Source organism: Miniopterus natalensis, chromosome 3 (genome assembly GCF_054644295.1).
Source record: "Miniopterus natalensis isolate mMinNat1 chromosome 3, mMinNat1.hap1, whole genome shotgun sequence".
NCBI classification, from domain to species: Eukaryota; Metazoa; Chordata; class Mammalia; order Chiroptera; family Miniopteridae; genus Miniopterus; species Miniopterus natalensis.
In genome coordinates this window covers 59,678,753-59,698,772 of record NC_142083.1, presented here as the reverse complement: position 1 = coordinate 59,698,772, position 20,020 = coordinate 59,678,753, and the positions used below count along the sequence as shown (strand labels likewise).

General features: G+C 35.4%; 1 protein-coding gene across 2 annotated transcripts in view; it reads right to left on the bottom strand.

Moving 5' to 3' along the window:
- MAN2A1 (mannosidase alpha class 2A member 1) overlaps positions 1–20,020 on the bottom strand; it is a 144,109-nt gene that overhangs the window by 51,808 nt on the left and 72,281 nt on the right. For both annotated transcript variants that reach the window (XM_087815483.1, XM_087815484.1), the window contains exons 11-12: positions 19,466–19,580; positions 18,113–18,180 (exon numbers count right to left, since the gene is read on the bottom strand). In XM_087815483.1, the coding sequence (XP_087671609.1) occupies positions 18,113–18,180; positions 19,466–19,580 (183 nt within the window). The remainder of the gene's footprint in view (positions 1–18,112; positions 18,181–19,465; positions 19,581–20,020) is intronic.

Here is a 20,020-nt window from a genome sequence, read left to right as displayed (position 1 = left end):
TCTCAATTAATTATCCACTTATCCACCTGAAATAAACTTTAGGTTTCCAGGTATGACAGGCAGAATAACTGTCCCCTAAGATGTCCAAATACTAATCCCCAGAATGTATAAATATATAACCTTGCATGGCAAAAGGGACTTTGCATAAGTGATTAAATTAAGGATCTAGGGATAGAGATTTCTTGGATTATCCAACTGGGCCCAATATAATCACAAGGGTCCTTATGACAATGTGTGTGGAAGAGGCCACAGGCCAAGGAATACAAGTTGCCTCTAGAAAATGAAAAAGGCAAAGAAACAGATTCTTCCCTTGGAGGCTCCACAAAGAACCAACCCTGCCAATACTCAGCCCAGTGAAACTGATTTTGTACTTCTGACCTCCAGAACTGCAGGATATTAAATTTGGTTTTTTGTTGTTGTTGTTTTAAATATATCTTTATTGGTTTCAGAGAGAGGAAATGAGAGGGAGAGAGAAAGATAGAAACATCAATGATGAGAGAGTCATTGGTGGAGCCCGCAACCCGGGCATGTGCCCTGACAGGGAATCAAACCCCGACTGCCTGGATCCCAGGTTGAGCTCAACCACTGAGCCATGCCTGGCCGGGCTGTTTTTGTTTTTAATCTTCACCAGAGGACATTCTCTCCACTGCTTTTCAAAGAGAGTGGAAGGGGGAGAGAGAGAGAGACATCGATGTGAGAGAGACACATCGATTGGTTGCGTCCAGTGTGCGCCCTGCCTGGGGCCAGGGGTGAAGCCTGCAACCGATGTACCCGCCCTTTGCCGAAATCGAACCTGGGACCCTTCAGTCTGTGAGCCGACGCTCCAACCACTGAGCCAAACTGGCCAGGGCATATTGTGTTGTTTTTGTTTTTTTTAAAGAGACTAAATTTGTGGTAATTTGTTGCAGCAGTATCAGGAAATGAATACACCAGGTTACACTATTCCTTTTGAAAATGAGGAGTAAGCTTTGGTTTCATATTAGAAAGACTAGGGACTTTTTACCACCGAACACAAAAAAATAAAATCTTGAATCCTGGAAAAGGGGGCAAGGGTGGGGGTGGGCAAAGAGCAATGAGAAGAGCTTGGGGTCTTTGAAATGCAGTGTGTCTAGCCCTCTGAGCCGCTTTCCCATGGAGTACTCCCTCCCATTTCCTCATCCTCTAAGCCACCAGGCCTGATGTGTCCAAAATCCCAATGTCATGTTCAAGTGTTCACAACTAATAAGGAGAAAGCAAATGAGAAAAGCCCAAAACCTAAGCCCTCTCTAAAGCAAATGGCTGATAGATAGTCCCTTACACCAAGGTAGTGATTCTTAACCTTCAAAAAGTCTATTTATTATCTAATTTCTGAACATCTTATGCTGACCCCAGTCACTGCAGAAATGCACATATGCCCAAGATTTTTCATACAGGTTCCAGGTTCCCTTAGTGTAAGAACCTTTCTATTTCTATAAAATAGGACTTTTTCAACGGGCAAACAAATTTAACTGTTTTCCCATAAAAATCCCTCCAGAAACTATACAATAACAATCTCTCGTATCTTCAATTAGATATTGGAATTTATATTTGCAAGGAGAAAAATAAAAAGTGATATTTTCTGGCCTTCCAGTTGATTAACAAAAGTGGCCTTATATAACATGTCAAAAAAATTTAACACTAGGGAAGAGAACACTTGTCCCCTCAACAATAAAAATTAGGATTGTATTTGAATATAGGAGTGCATAAATGTTACCTGATCTTCCTAACACACTGAAGTTTATTTCACCACTATTTCCTATATTAGGAGAAATAACTTTCTTAAAAATCATGGACAAAAATATTAGGAATCTATCATGCATGGAGAGTCATCTGTCCAAAGACAAAATTCAAGAGAAAATGAACAAGTATACTGCATGTGTGACTGAAGTCAAATGTAAAGGTGCCTTTTAGGAAACAATATGATAGCAAAACCCAAAACTGCTGCTGTCAAAGTATTTAATTCCTGATAATACCTTACTAGCCTCAAATCCAAGAATTCCATAAAATGTTACTAATAAAAGGTCTCAGTTTAGATAAAAAGTATAGATTATAAGTAAATAGTCTATGAAGTTACCTTAGAAAATATTATTTTGGTTACAGAATATTTGTTTATAATACTAATAAACGAAGTAGTAAGTCAACAATAAAATTGTATATTAAAGGAATATATTTGCTATTTTTAACTCAAAGTAAATTTGACTTGGCAGATAGTAGGGTTTTTCAGATGCAATAGCAATAACAATAATACCAAAAGCTAGCACTAAGTGAGCCATTAGAATATTGCCTAGCATACAGTGTGTGTGCACTTTATTTGAATTAACTCCTTTCAGCTTCACAACCTGCTTATAAAGTCCTAAAAGCATGCCCATATTAGATGTGAAACATTCATAGCCATTTAAATAGTAGAGCCAGGATTGAAACTCAAGCCATTTAAATAGTAAAGACACATAGCCATTTAAATAGTAGAGCCAGGATTCACAAAGCCATTTAAATAGTAGAGCCATGCCTGGCCAGCATGGCTAAGTGGTTGAGCATCGACCTATGACCCAGGAGATCACAGTTCAATCCCTGGTCAGGGCACATGCCCGGGTTGCGGGCTCGATCCCCAGTAGGGGCCGTGCAGGAGGCAGCCGATCAATGACTCATCATTAATGCTTCTATCTCTCTCCCTCTCCCTTCTTCTCTCTGAAAGCAATAAAGACATATTTTAAAATAAAAATTAAAAAAATATATATAGTAGAGCCAGGATTCAAACTCAAGCAGTTAGGCTCTGAGGATCTTAGAGGTAAGGAAGGTGGCCCGCTCTTCTCCAGCGGGTAAGGCACACCAGGCTGTACGTCCTAGAAGCACAGACCACTCTCTGCAGCACTCAAGAGTCCCATCTCACTATGGTGCTCTGAATGCTGCCTCATCAGAGGGCTCTATATCCACCCCACCAAAGAGCCTTTTCTCTGAAAGCCTCCAACCACCTGCAGTTGTGGGGCTGAAGTGAAGGGGGTTTCTTTGAGATGGTGAAGTTGAGGCTGCTTCTTCTAGCTGCTATAATGACAACACAAGCTGTTCTTTCAGTAAGTTCTTACTTTTTGTGAGAGGTGGTAGAAAGGGAATTGCTATATAATAGGTCTTCATCTTGCAATAGTGCTGGTATTTTGGAAAATAGTTTCTTATGTCCCAGGTATTGGAAAAATTTGGTTGTTTTCCAGAGTTGAGTTTTCTACCCCGAAAGTTCCTTTCCTAGTGTTCACCCAAATTAATGCATTATAAATTATTTATGTTTTAATGAACAAGAAAATCAAATGTCAGTTGGACATGACCCTGGGAACCAGCTAATTTAGCCTCCTCTCTCCAAAAACATATAGCAAATGAAACTAAAGTTTCAAAAACATGAAGCTGGTTGGTGACAGATTTGGGACTATAATGAGCCCCCTGACTCTCAGTACAGGGCTCTCTACACAATATGTGCCTTCCCAGGCATCGGAAAGTGAGATGTGCCCAAAGCTCAATGATATGGAAACAAAAGACTTAGTATCAATGTTATCAAAACTTATAGCTGCAAATGCAACTCAGTACTATAAAATGTTAATCCTCAAAAGTACAACTACATATTTCAGGACTTTCTCACAATGGGAAAAGCATTCATAAAGTCATAAATATAACCAAAGTAGAATCAACATGTAATTTTATGACATTTATAAAAAATTGGACTGAAAACTCTTTTAACTATTTCTAGTACTTAACAGAAAATAGCAAATCAATAAAAAGGATAAATATTCCTTTCCAACTACACTAAAACTTTTGATACTAAAGCAATAAAAAGAGACACACAAATTGCACATAATTTGGCTGACCCCAAGAGTCTTAGCACCAATTAAGCTGCTTTCACTCTCAGAGAGTTTTGCCTCAAACAAAAATACCATCTGTTTTACCTAAAACATTAAGATGTTCTATTTTCCTGTCAATTCAGAAATCACATCTGTAGCCATTTTCTGAGAAGACAGCAAAAGACATTATATGTATGGGTGACTGCATAAGAAATGATGTTCAATCAAAATGCAATTTTCATCTACTGGAAGAAAATTTCGCTTCTCCAATGACTACAACGCTGTAACTGCTGGAACACGCAGTACATAAACAGGCTGATTTTCACAAATAAGAAGACCTTCAAAGTTAATGTAGTAAAATAAGGTTGTTTTGTTGGTAAAGACAGAACAAGCAAATATTCACTTTGTCAAGGACTGAAATATACCGTGAGTGAGGTTCTTAGGTGAAAAGAGAAAACAACAACTTTTTATTGGTGCTACATCTCTTCATGCTAGTGAGGCATCATATAAGAGGTAAAAACATGGAAATAACTAAACACAAACCACTTTCTACTTTCAACACACTTTTAAGACATAATATTGGTCCTGGGAAAGACACTCTACTCTACAATCCAATAAAATGACTGAAGAAGATAGAAAAACATGGGACAAAACATCATTCACAGTGAATGCAAACACAATGTCACAAGAGATAAAGAACATGTTTGGAAGAAAAACACATAAGCTGTCAACTACCTAAAATATTATGAGCATATATTAAGTACCTACAAAAAAATCTGAAACTCAGACATGTTTCAGAGTAAAAAGCAGCCCAATTGCACATATAATTTTCTTGCCTAAAAAATAAAATTATAAAATAATGCTACTCTCCAAATAAGGATGAAATAAAATAAGTCCAAAGGCTCTATTGAAAATGTTTCTTTTACCACAAAGTTGTGAAGTGTTCTGAAGTCCAAGATGGGCTTGAAGCCCTCCCTGACTTTCTCAGGATCAGGAAACCTTCACTAAAATTCTTTTCCTTGTTCCTCTTGTAGTGCACGCTTTATTAATCTGCATTTAGAAGGAAAAAAATCTGGTTCAGAAGAATGGAAGACTCTGAAATATGCCACATCACTTCAGTCTATGCTCTGAACTGCTCTGAGTTAATCAGCTTTATGTTAGCAATTTCAGAAGACAGGATGGACACTGAGAAGAAAGGAAGAGTGAGAGGACAAAGGACTACGTGTGCAAGAAACTAGAAAAAATAAACAACCAAGGAATCTATCTTATACAACTGTCAATCACCCCCACCCCAATACAAACCACTTAAAAAAAATCACTCACTTTCCAGATATTTACTTTACATTAACACTGTGATAGAGCATTATATAACTCCAACTACGGGGGAGGAACTTTTGGCACTACAGCAATAACAGAACAGAGTAATTTGAAATTGGCATTATCTGGCGGACACACCCCAACTAAGGCCAGCTCTTCGCTGACACTATCTCATCTTTCCAAAGTTTTTCTTAGGTTCTACAAGTTATATATTTCCAGATCTCTTAACTGGAAATTATTATAATCATTCATGGACTAAAGGTGGTAATCCCCATTGTAACTCTGCCTTCGTATTTCAAGGTATCAAAATATCTCACCATATTTTTCTCCCCCATCTTCTGCACTTTTCTGATTATGGTTCTTGATGGGGTAATTGCAAGATGTTGTAAGCAACAAGCAAAACCACTTTAATTTCATTAGACAAACCACACAACTCGATTAGCTACATAATAAACTGAGAACAATAAACTAGAACCTCACAGCTAATTTAAAAAGTTTGATTTCAAGTATAAACAGTAAAATGTCAATGGAGACATAGACTCACCAGGCAGCTTAGCAGGTGCTCACTGAACACACAACTACTTTGCCATTGCTTTTTTAAAAATAAAATTTAAAACCATCATTTAAAATGCAGTCTGTTCATCCACTTCCACAAATAAAACCTAAATCCAATACAATCTAAAATAATTTTGTAGCTAGGAACAAAATCACAGAAGACTAATTACAAGGGGCCTAGAAAAAAAGGCTCTTTTGAAGTTCACATAAAATCTATTCAAAGAACACTCTGAAAGTACTAAGGAGACAAACTCCACATTGTAAATCACTTAAAAATCAATGTGTGAGATTTATAGTAGCCTACTGACATTCTCTTGAAACTTCTAAATGACAATAAAAATACATATATAATTTACAATTATATTATTTAAGGTTGCCGATCATAAACATTAAACTGCCTGATGAAAGAATTATAAAAATATTTCAGGAGGCACAAGAACAGAATAAGAAAAATTTTAAAGAGACAAATCCTGACAGTGAGGACTCCTGGAGTAGAAGAAAAGCTAGAACACTCAGTAACGTCAAAGAAAGGACTTTTAGAAAGAAAGAAGTCAGCACTTAAAAGACCTCCATGCTTAGAGAATGTGGTACCGAGGGTGAAGAGTCAGCACTGCACAACTAGCCAAGATTTCTTGAGAGACATTTTCCAACAGACTGTTAAAAAGGATGCGAATGAGGGCAGAGAGGAAAGGTTAAAGCACTCAAGCATAAATGCTAATACTCTCACACCAGTCAAAAGCCTCAAGGTGTTGTCTGCTATACTTTGTCTTTATTAGGGAATTTGGTCATCACTTTAAATATTTCATAATTCTTTGAAATCATTACTCTACTGGTCTACAGTATCTATCTGCAAAATCCAGGAAGCTTGAAAATCAAAATTTTTCAAAAACATTTGGTAGCAAAACCTAAACTGAACTGACATGAAGCTACATATAACTATTTAGCCCACTTGATCTCACTATTCAGAAATTTTAAAGTGTTTGATGAGTCCTGCTTCAGACCCTGAATTATAACATAATATGCATATATGGCCTTTTCCTAAAATTAATAAAATTTTGAATTCACAAATATATCTAACCCTGAAGATTTCAAGTAAAGGATTAAAAACTTGTATTTTGGGGCAGGTTATATAGCAGAGTCTAAGTCACAGACCACTTACAGAAGACACCCTGCCTGTATGGGTTCTGATCAAGAAAGAACCAAGGAACAAAAGGGGAAAGAAAATATGAACAAATTCCAGGCCAGGGCTATGCAAGTCAGGAACACAAATAAATCTGTCATTGACTGGAACAAGGAATAAGTACATTTTACCATGGTCTTAAATAGGGCACTAAGAAACAGCAAACATTTAAGAATACCGTATTTCCTTAGTATGTGAACATCCCAAACCCCAACAGAACACACATGCTCTTATTCTAGGAGCTTTTACTTTAATCTCTCTTCCAATTCTTAATTTTGCAATACCCAGTTATATTTTGGTTTTGAAATAAATAGAAAATCTGTTTCTTTAATAATTATAAGTGTTTGATATGATTTTCCTACCTAATAGGAAGTCTTGAGAGCTAGTTTTTAAGAAACTTGTAACATCCAGCGCTGACTTATACAGCACAGTTATTTCTAAAGTGTACAGAACACAACTCTGGTTTGAGCCAAAGGGGGCAGGGAAGAATAGGCAATGATCGGAAGATATGGTAGATGCTAGATGCCCTAGGGTGTAGGGCATTACTCATTAATGAGCCCAAGAAAAGATGTCAGTTGCTGCCTACCCAATAGCCATTCCCGCATTCTCCTTTACTGACAGAAACCCAATTTTACTCAGGATGACAATCCTAGTTTAAATTTTTTTTAAAAACCGAAAAAACAAAAAACAACTCTGCATGCTTGGGGCAGCCATGTGACATAGTTCTGGCCAATGAAATGTAATTAGAATTCATTATGTAGAGTTTCCCATTTAATAAACGCAGCAAACTCTACTGGCACAACTCTCACCCCTGCTCCTCCTTCCTGTGGGAACAGAGAGCGATGTTTGGAGAAGCAGGCATAATCTTGCCGCAGGGTAAGGAAGGAAGAACTGAAGGCCAAAAGGGGCAGGTCCTTCGATGATCCTGTGGAACAAATCACGAGTCCTTGATGACCTACCTTGAAACTTGTGCATAAGAAACAATTATGCTTTCTTGTGAAGCCAACGTCATCTGTTATATGTATTCAAGTGCAATCTGAAGTGAAACACTACACACACAAGTAGTAGTATTGGGTAACACAGGGGGGCCAACAAATACCAAAGACTTAATATTGATCTTAAAAGAAGAAAACATTGAATGCAAGGTGATCCAGCTAAAGCAAAATTTTTCTCATAAAGATTCATCGCTATAAACAACTTTTCCTTAAAGGGTTGCTCATTTTTAAACATGTCCTTTACTTAATTGCCTATCAAATATTACATGTAACTTCTTCCTCATAATTTTCATCTCTCCATCTCAGTGAGTCATCAATTCAGCAAACACTTCCTGTGTACCAAACAATTTTTCCTTATTTCACACAACTATTCACAACTTCTTTAATTCCTCTGCATTTTCTCCACAGAAACTGAAAGGCAGATTTCATTAAAACTTAAGCTAAAACCTCAGAGTTTACCAATCCCACACTGTTTTTATTACAAAAAGAAATGTTCATTTGGCATCTTTTTAAAACTTTATATAGAATTTTGTGAACACAGAATATCTATCCAATCCACTGATGGTTGTTAACCAAAATTTAAGTCTTTTAAAATATTTGTTCATATGATAAAGCTGAGAGACATCTTCCAGTGCATTGCCCAGTTTGAATGCTCCTGGAACATATTACTGGACTAGTTTCTTGAAAGACTGCTCCATGTGTCACGGTGGAATGATGAACAAGACCCAGCCCATGACGTCACTGGGTTTATAAGATGTGTGTCTCTTCAAAGGAACGTAACACATGTCGTAAGTGGGACAATAGTGGGGAAACGCATAGTCAGGTGGGAGCTTACAAGAGCGACACCTAGTCCTGAAGGTATCAGGGGAAGGTTCCAAGGAATCTAACACCTGAGTCCTAAAAGATAACCAGGATTCAATCAGACAAATTGGGGTTGGGGTGGTTGGGTGGGTGGGTGGGTGGGTGTGGGGGTGTGTGTGTGTGTGTGTGTGTGTGTGTGTGTGTGTGAGAGAGAGAGAGAGAGAGAGAGAGAGAGAGAGAGAGAGAGAGAACATGGCATGTCAGAGAATTTATAGATGAAGGGCTGAAGCACATAGTGCAGCCTGGGGTGATATGATAGATGTTGCTAGAGAAACTAAAATGCAGACACATAAGCCAAGTTACAGTCTAGGAGTTTATCCACAGGCCAATGGAGAAGAAGGGTTTTCAGCTAAGGAGTTACAACATCATGCTACTTATTTTATTGAGTGCCTACTAACTGTTAGATTCTATAGTATTAAGTTCATATAGATAACCTTATTTAATTCCTCAACAAATGCACGAGTCAGGGACATCTGCCACAGGGTTGTTGCCATCTAGGGCAGAGATAGTAGCAGCCTAAAGTAGAGTAGTGGCACTGAAGATAAGAAGTGGACAAATTTGAGAAACATGTAAGAAGTAGAATAAAAAGATCTGGAGTTTTTTTGGATGCAAGTTGAAAGAGACAAACAAAGATGATCAGGGTAAATCCTATAATTTATTGTCCAAATGAATAATACTTTTGAGAGTAAGAGGGGACACTAATGAAAACCTGGAATATATGATCACTCTAAATCAAGGCTCAGGTTTCTGGCCTGATGAGCTGGCTAACAAGGCTAAAGTTTTACTAAAGAGCATGTGACCACAGAACAGGTTTGAGTGGAGAATTGTTGTTCAGTTTTAAACACATTGGGAAGGTGTGAGTGGGCCATTCCAATGGAGCTATCCACAAGGCCTGAGGGTGTGAGGGCCTGCAACTCCTGATACTTTTCTGATACTTTTCTCAGCAGAGATATATATTTGTACCTTGACAATAAATGAAGGCAATGGAGTAAGAAATATCACTCTCACCAGAAGCTTTTATCTTTTAAATCTTCCCTGAGGCAAAACAATTATTTATTTAAGATCTCCTATAGGCTCCTGCCTCTCCACCTCTTTCAGATGGTAACATTATCTGAAGCTATAGATCTACATTACTGTTAGTAAACTACCTTTACATTATAAAAGTTCTGCCAAAACAAAATGGGCATTTCTACTTTCAGTTTGGTATTACAACAATTATTTGGATTTCACAACGTCTATTTCTAATCTCTACTAAATTTTGATTCATGTATCAGTCAGCTGAGTTGACTTTAATCAAGAAAAACTTTAAAAAGAGTACTTTTCGTATGTTTTATAAGTGTTTTCATATTTAAAAATGTCTTTTGTTGCCTTCACATACAAAAGATAACTGAGTATAAAATGATTTCAATACTCCATACTCTTCTCATCACAGAGAAGAAACCTGTCAGTCTAGCTTTTGTTCCATATTAAACAATATTTATCTTTTTGCTTGGGTATTTGACAATATTTTTTTTCCTTTTAATTAAGTTACCAACATGTACTATGGGTGGCTCTCTTTTCATTTATATTATCTAGAACTTAGCCCTTTTCATCTATAAAGAAACTGACAACTTTTTCTCAATTACTTATCTGATCATTGCCTCTGCTCCGTTTTTATCTCTAAAGAAAATCTATACTTCTTTTAACAAACTGATGTTCACCAGATCACCAGGGAGGAGGTTTGGGGGATGAAAGGAAAAGGTGAAAGGGATTAAAAAGTAAAGATTGCCAGTTATAAAAACTGTTATGAGGATATAAAGTACAGCATAGGGAACATAGTCAATAATATTGTAATAACTATGTATGGTGTCAGATGGGTACTAGACATCGAGGTGATCACTTCGTGTTTAATTATCTAATCACTATGTTGTACACCTGAAACTAATATAATATTGTATGTCAACTGCAATTGAAAAATAAATATATTTTTAAAAATCAGTAGTTCTTTTGTTGAAATCCTGTGCTCTATACCTATAATTTTCTTTCTTGTTGTTACCACTCATCTTCCTTTTCTCTTCATTCTTGAGAAGTAACTCATGGGTTTTATTTATTTTTCAATTCATGTCAGTGATACACTCTTTCACAATGTCAGCTTCACTCTTCAGAATGACTAATGAAGATGTTCTGTTATAGCTTTCCCAACCATCTTTCCCAACTGTGCTCTTCCCATTTTCCATATCATTTTGTCATCTTTTCATTTCAGCTTTTTGTTTTCTGTTTCATATTGCTTAGAGATCATGACACTTAAACATTTTGAGAATTCCAAAGAGGTTTTATTAAAAAAAATTTTCTGATCTCTGTAATAAATCATTTTTAAGGGATAAGTTGTTCTTCTGAGTCTTCAAGTTAATCTACTGTTTGTCACAGGTTTCCTATGATAATTTTCCATTTATTTACCCTCATAGAAGTAACATCCATCCCGTGAATGCTAAAGGTACCTGTGGTCTTTATTTTGGTATTGGCTGAAGTCTCTCTCTTGTCTAGAGTTAATTAATTTGACAAATATGTGTTGTGCCAGGTATTTGCCAGGGGATTCAAAAGCAAACAAGTTCCCTGACCTCACAGAGCTAATTTTTTAGCAAGGACAATGGACAAGAAGAAATAAATAAAATAGCCAGATTGTTAACAATGCCTGAAGGATTTAAAGAAGATGCAGAAATGGAGAAAAGTGTGAGTGAATAGTAAGTTCATTGCATAGATGCAGCCTGACTGCAAGTTCTCAAAAGGCTACCTCCAAGGTAGTATTGTCTTCCGTATCAGCCCTGGTGCTCTGAACACATGGAGGGCTTCTTTCTTCAACAAAGAATAGCACGGTATTCTTCTGGCCCATGCTACCATCAAAAGCAATTTCCTTGAATGGACACTTCCCAAGATCAATGTTCTACCATAAGTTCCCCATTTGTTTCTGCCTATTTTATTTCTGGCAGATTCAGTCTCCAAATTGGTTGCAAAATACAGACACAATGGAAGCCCTCTTATCAATATGATTAAGCCTGGCATTAGATGTGATAACTGAAAGAGTTAAAGTTAATTTGATAGTAAAAGTTAAAGTAGGACATCATACATATATATAATTTATATATGATATTCTACTTTAATTTTACCATACAACATAAAAGTGTGTATCATTTCCTAACCTAGTGATGATCTAAGATCAAAGTTTTTATTTTGACTATTAGACCACTAACTGGAGTCCTCCTATGTCATATTTTCTGCACAACCACATGTGTGATAGATCACCTATGGTTTCTAGCTTACGTTTTTCTAAAGTTGACCAAGAACTTAAAAACTTTAAAAATATTAAGCACTCTGAGTACAGACTGGTTCTACATCTTTATGATTTCTTCCCAAATCTTTTGCAGTCATCTCGCCAATATTTATCAGTGATTCACCTTTGTTGAAAATTTCCAAAGCACTCAACACCATATATATACAGGGTGGGGCAAAAGTAGGTTTACAGTTGTGACTATGTGAAACACTGTTTATTCTTATATTATTATTTATTATTGTATTATTTTTCCATATGAACGAACAACTGTAAACCTACTTTTGCCCCACACTATATATAAAAAATATTTTGCATAATTCATCAGTGTAATAAAAATCAAATTGTGAGAAAAAAGAAACAAGAACTGATTTGAGAATAAATAATTGATTCATAATGACTATACAAGTCAATCGAAACACTGCAAGGACAGAAGTATACCACCCTGCTAGCTAGTAGCCTGTTAGCAACAGGGCAGGGCTGCCATGGGCACAGAAAAAGAATGGAAAATATCAGTTGATCAATTAAGTGGAAATTGGTTAACACAAATCTAGGCAGAAAGGACAAAAAGAAAAGAATAGCTACCTATCTGCTAAACAGCCTTAGAAAGTAGCACCCTCTCTGTAGAAAAATATTTGTCTATTTTTCTAGTTGGTAACGTACTAGAATTTCAAGGCCTTGGGGGTACACATTATGAAAAGAAAATAAATCAATCTCCGTACCTGCTTTGAGAGACCTGTATGTTGCTTTTATTTCTAACTATTTATCATTGGTCAATGAGTAATTGCATTTTTCAGCCTATTTCAATCATCTTTGTAATTTATGGATATCTTAGATTTTGGCAATAGGTAGACTGTCAAACCAAGGTTTTGGTGTTCCTCTGATTGTTCATCATCTTCTATGTTTTCATGAGTTTTAATAGAAAATTGGGAGTCTGTCTCAGGGTCCCTAGCCAGCCATCATATAACATGGAAGTGTCAACTTTAAAAAAAATACATTAGTAGGTGTTATTTCATCTAAGTCAATGTGAGGATCACGCAGTAATTCAGAAATTAATACTCATCATTCCTAATATCACAAAATAAAAAGAAATGTTAGGGTGGGGAGAATATTGTGGGAAAGGTGGAGCCACTAATATAAACCCTTCCCAAAGACCTTTATATTTGCCTAAAAATCAGGCAAAATGCAAGTCTGCATGATTGATTTAGAATGGAAAATACTAGATATGATTAATTTTATGTTGCTACTCATGCATGATTGTTCCAAAACCAGTTCCAACCAGTGGTTCAACTCATTGGGATATTTGGAATTATCTTTTGAACTCACTCATTTTGAAGAGGCCCCAACAATGTGATCTTGCCGGGCCGGGGCAGCTCCACGGTTGAGCATCAACCTATGACCCAGGAGGTCACGGTTCGATTACCAGTCAGGGCACAGGCCCGGGTTGTGTGCAGGAGGCAGCTGATCAATTACTCTCTCATCACAGATGTTTCTCTCTCTCTCTCCCTGAATCAATAAAGATATATTTTTTTTTGAAAAGAAAAAAAAAGAATGTAATCCCAACAAAGTTAATCTTCTAAGAATGCTATGATGCTGTGAGGCGATCTCAAGTATTTCAGGTCTCAAGGTGTGAAACTCTAAAATGTCAAATGAGCAGTTGTCCAAAAGCTAAGGAAATTCAACGCTCTATTAAATTAATATTTAACTGACTATTATTTGTAGTAGCATTTAGTGTATTAGGAAGCCTTCTGGCATCCAACCTCCAAATATTACATGAAAGAATATATACCACGATACTATATTTTCTGGGGAGTATATATACCACAATGTCACATTTTCAGATAGAATGTGAACCATGTTCTATGCATTCCTGGTGTCTGAAGTTTAGTATTCTCTTTAATCAATAATTAACTGTATTTCAATAAATCTTTATCTAATTGTTACTATGTTGAATATAATACCATAGGCATAATGCTGGAAATAAATAAAAGAAATAGTTTCTATCCTCAAGGAGTTTATAACCTGGCGAGATTAACTTCAAATAATTATACTGGCAGAAATAAACCAAAATCAATTCCCAGCCATATGAGTGAGCCATGTTGAACCTGATTTAAAAGAAAATTTTGGGATGAAACTTTGGGCATTTTGGGAGATGGGTGAGTTTATTTTATTTTGCACACGAGAAGTATGTGAATTGTGACGGCCACTGGGTGAACTATAGCAGGTAGTCTCCAAAATGAACTGCTATGATTTCCTTTGCTTCCTGCATGTGCTCTTCACATCAAGTAATGGAGAATAAGGTCCTGCCCCCGGAATCTGGCTGACCTTCGTGACTTGCTTGACTAAGAATGACATTCCAGAATTTCTGAGGCTAGGTGCTAACAAGAACTGCTATGTCCACCCAGGTAACTTTCTCAGTTCTGCTTCGGCAGGTTCCTCTAATAACTACATGGGATGATTTCGGAGGACAGAGAAATGGAAGACAAAAAGATCAGAAGCCATTGCAGTAGTCCAGGCAAAACATGAAGGGTGGCTAAAACCAGAAGGTGCTCGAAAGAGAGGGGACAATGGGGATCAGGGATGGTTAAAGGTAAAATCCCAAAGACTCTCCAGTCGATGAAATGTAAGGGATAAGAAAAGGCAGAAGTCAAAGTGGGTTCTGGGATTTTAGAACCTAGACAATGAAAAAGAAATGACGCTATTTATGAAGACTGGGATATAAAAGAGAAGCACAGACCTGGCCAGCGCGGCCCAGCTGGTTGAGCGTCATCCCATGCACCGAGGGCTGCCAATTGGCTTCCCGGTCAGGGCACATGCCCGGCTTGCGGGCTCAGTCCCCAGTAGGAGAGGTTTCTCCCTCTCCTTTCCTCTCTCTCTAAAATCAATAAAAACATATTAAAAAAGAAAAAGAAAAGCATAAGTGGAAAAAAACACACACCTGGAAATTAAATTAGGGGTGCCGGGAGATCACCCATGGAGAAGCAGTCAATAAATAAATGGCAACGGGAATACCGTTTTCTGGAATAAAGAACTTTTTATATCCAGTTGATTTTCTGAAGTCACCCCAGCCTACAAAGGACTGATTTCCTTTGTGTCTACACATAGTTAATGGTTTCTTTTATTTTTCTGGTCAAAAGAAAGAGATGTAAGGATTCCTTACCAATAATTACCTTACTAAAAATTAAAAGCACTTAAAGGTAAATTTGTAATAGTGGTTTGAATCAATTACTCTTGAACTAAAAACGTTTCTCCTTGAAAAAGTAAACTTTCAGATTTACAGAAGTTATCTCAGTGTAATTTTGATTATCTACCTGGTGACATTTCAAATTATCCTTTTGAAGTTTAAGGAATTTTTTTTTTTTAAGTTTCTTAACACCTTATCAAACCATGTGGCTTCCCTGCTTGTGCTGTGGTAGCAACATTTATTCCCGCCCTGCGTGAACAGATGGAATACTGAAAACTAAAATCTTGTCACCTGTCACAGACTTCAGTGTCCTCTACGTCCCTAATTCTGTAAGTCTGTGTATCAAGTTTTTTTACAAATGGTTTCCCTAGGAATGATGTACAGAGAAAAAGAATATCTTTGTAAATTTAAGGATTATTTAAGGCTAGACAATTTATGACTTAACTTTTATGTTACCTTTAACTCTTAATTATATCTGCTTCTATACAAAGACTACGAATTAAATTAGTGTCCGACATCACTATAAATCAGTAGATTATGGGCTACTTTTTAAATATTCACAAACTGAACTATGTTAGGTGATGGCTACAACTAACTATGCCAATAACACAATCAAATTAATTTACATGTATTATTTAAATCACATGGGTTTAGATCAGCGTTTCTCAATCTTTTCCCATTATAACTTCCTTAAAGACACTTTTCAGACATTTTTCCTAATCATCCTCATACAATTCTAATACTACACATAAAATGTATGTCTCTTAAGTACTATTATATACTGTACCTGTGCATTATTATATATTAAAAAGAGTAAGTTTTTCTCAAAACCCCAAAGAACCCCTCCTGGAAAGGACATCTTCCAACTGAGAATGCATGTTTTATTTAGATTAATAATTTGTTGCTCAAATAAGAATTATACTTATAACCAAAATAATGCTAAGCCTTAGAGCATCATAGAAGATTCATGAAGAAACTGAAAAAATCCTCATGGCCACACTTCTGAAACTTTCCACTTTGAAGACTGAAGAGTAGAGACAATTATTTAACTTTCAGTACCTACTAAATAAAACTCAACTTTTTCCATTTTAAAGATGAACAACATTCCTCCACTCTTCACTGATTTACTGAGACCAGTAAATCAGGTAATTTGTGGCTAACAAGTAAAGCATAGATTTTAAAGCTAAAATTATTAGTTCCAGTTCTATTCATGAGGCTCTAAAGTACAAAATAGATAATAAATATAAAAATAAGAATCTGATAATCATAAATATTCCCAATTTACCCAGCTATGGAAATAGTAACGTTGACATTTGATAGAAAAGAACTGTGAAGAAATAATATTAAGATGAAGAACATAATTTAAATATATAAACTGTTTAAAAAGAAACATCAAAAGGTGATCATTTTACTAATATTCTGAAAAATTCTATTTACCTCCATCTGTAATTAAAACTCAAAAACATATTTCTTCTTAATTAATACACCCATATCTCCTAACTTTCGTCCTCTAGCCTAAGCCTCAGTTCTCACTCACTGCTGGCTAAGGCAAGCACAGTACAAGAAAAAAAGAAACCACCGAGTATATCTCTTCCTCTGACCCATTTTGGTCTCATCCCACCGCATCTCATCCACCCAACCACGCACCTACAGGAAGACTAGTGGGTGGGGATGGCGCGTAAATTACTTATAGCAAGCTTGTAAGTCATTCTTACAGTCAGCAAAAACAGAGATCTTTCCCCACCAAAATAGAGAAAGGGAAAAAAGTTAATAGATAAGAGGATTATGCCTAAAACTGAATAGATTTGATGGCACCACAGTTTATTAGGGACATAATAAAAAAGGAAGAGCCATACAACAACAAATGCATCAAGACATTACTTATTTTAAGACAAAACATTTTGTAATTTTATAACTGATTTTTCATTCAGTATCATTTGTTTTCATCCTAACTATGGCTTGGCAAACTGAAAACTTTTAAGACTTCAGCAAGACTTCAAATTTAAGTCTAAAACTTATAAGTTAATCCCTTCTTTTTCTGGCCCAAATGAAAAAAATGTAGGATTTCTTCAGTATTACTTTTGTGATACTTTAGTATTACTAACAAATACTCACCTTCTTATTTTAAGGTATGAGCTGTATATCTGTAAGTCTCTACTTACTGAAGAGTCAGCTAAGGCTTTAGTCTACTCTGAACTGAAATCTCAACTTTACTAGCAACTGTAAATTTTCTGTAATACTTTGATTCCACTTATTTTTTAATAATTTTAATAAAGTATACCTAGTTAAAATCATGAATTAGTCTTTACAATTACTCTTTTATCTTATAATTTGTAAGCAGTGATATTAAATCTCTCAATTTAAATAGTAAAAAGTTATATTATAAAAATACACTGCATTATCTGGGTATACTGGGTACTGACCAATGGATATGTAGTAATTAAAAACAGATGACTTGGTTAAATAATTGCCAACAAAAACAAAGCATTTCTTTGTAAATCAGAGGCAGCCAGCAATTGAACACCCCATTTTCAGGTCAACTAATTAAGTTTCTTTCTTCATTAAAAAAAAAAAGGCGGGTAATCAAAATAAAGTAAACAAAAAGTTAATCAAGAAAGAACGTAAAAATAATCAGTGTTACAAGGATAAGGTAATTTTTATCATAAAGCTATATATTTACCATCCCATACCAAATATGTGTTAACTATTAGCACTGAACATGACACAATCATGAGAGAAAATCTGCTTCTACAGAAAATATTTTAAAATTGATTACTTGAAATACTACCTCAAAATATATGCTCACTAGAGAACAGAATCATGAAACCAGAAAGTCAAACCAGAAAAGCAATAAATGTATATGAGAAATGTATTTACCTTGGCTCTGCACTCAGCTGTATTGTATCTCTTTGTGGTAGAGAACCTTGTGATTTTTGTTTCAAATCCTATAAAAATGAACAAAAATGTTTATTTTCCTTTTAAAACAAGTCTCAAAATTATCTATGTAATATCGCCTTGCAAAAATCTTGACGATTGCAAAATAGAAAAAAAATACTCTTTCCAGCTACATAATGCCCATCAAAGTTCAAAATAAATGATTCTTGTTTGTATGCATGTACATGTATGTATATATTTAGATGTCAAGTACAGGGTCTATTAGAAGGGCTAGAGTCCACATGGGTAGCGCCAATCAGGAACCAAATAAATCTAGTTCTAGAGATAATTTTGGGAAAAGTTTTACTACTTTACTTTAATATCATTTTTCACATTCTTAAGAAATGTATGTCCATTTACTGCTTTTTTTTACTTTAATATGAAAATGTATAATCATGATTTGATTATAAGCATCAGTATATGAAAATCTCAGATTCCACAAGCGTAAATTTAAATTACATATAAAATGTCAAAGTCTATCATTCCCAACAGATTCTAATGACACATAAATTAAACTTTAAAATATCTGAGTACCCAAGTGGAAGTGTAAAGAGGGTTGCAATCAAACATTTCTCCAACTATTCTTTCTTGCTGCAGAAGAGTATGTTCTTCCTTTCAGAGTATGTTCTGTTTTATTAACTCATCTGATCCTAATAATACCACCAGGCAAGGTAGATATCATCATCCCATTTTACAGATAAATGAAGGAGGCCTCACAGATGTTAATAACTTTTTCAAGGCCCATGCAAATCAGGTGCAGAGGTTGAGGCTAACAGCTAGTCTCCTAAATCCTCAATTACAGCTCTACTGTTGCACATATCTTAGTATCACCAGTAGCACTCATGGACTCATCCTGAAACCAGAAGACAAGTTAGGAGTATTCAGATTGAAGTTTAGCAAGAACAGATTAAGGATATATATAAGTTCAAATATTAAGGGGCTTTTAATTAATGCCCAGCAAAACAGCTATTTGTAATGTCTAGTAACCTTACAATATCATCTTAGTAGTGTTCTAAAACCATATATATTTCACATACCTTGAAATAAGCTCATTATTTTATTTTCATGCTTAAATTTACTCAAAACAAAATACACACCATGAATCAAATATAGACACACTTATAGGAAAGGCGAACACACACAGATAATTTATATAAAGTAATGCAAATTATTTTAAATAATGTACAAAAAAATAATTATTTTTCAATGTATTTTATTAAGTTTCTCACCCCCTTTTTCCAACCTAAGAACAAAAGACTCACATTTTTATAATGAATATAAGAGATATCAACTAACCATTTCTAGGAGGGTATCAAAAGAGGAAGATTTGTATGACTGTTTGTCCTTCAAAATAAGAAGTAGTGCAGAAGATCCAATTATCTCCTTCAAATTCATTAATGAATTATAGAGTCTGTGAAACAAAAATTTTATTAGTCTGAGAAATAATTTAACAGTCAGTATACAATATTTTCAATTTCTTTAATACCGGTCAAACCACCATTACCTTCATCCTATATTCACAAAATGAAACTCAGAAGAACCTATAATGAATTAGCTCTTTTTTGCCCCCAACTAAGTACTTAGGAAAAAATAGTTAATCAAACAATAACACTGGTAAGAATTCATTTAAAATAGAAAACTTCCTGGACATATTTGAAACACATACACTTATTCAAATTACTTATACTTTCTATGACTATCATACCAGGTAATAAGAATATACAGCATGATCACCCCAATGTCTTTTGAAGCAATGACTTGATGTTTCACTTTAGGAAAATCTTTCACAAGCATTGAAATGGCAAAAAAAAAGCCATGAGATTAACCCTCGTTCACAAAAAAATTCAATCA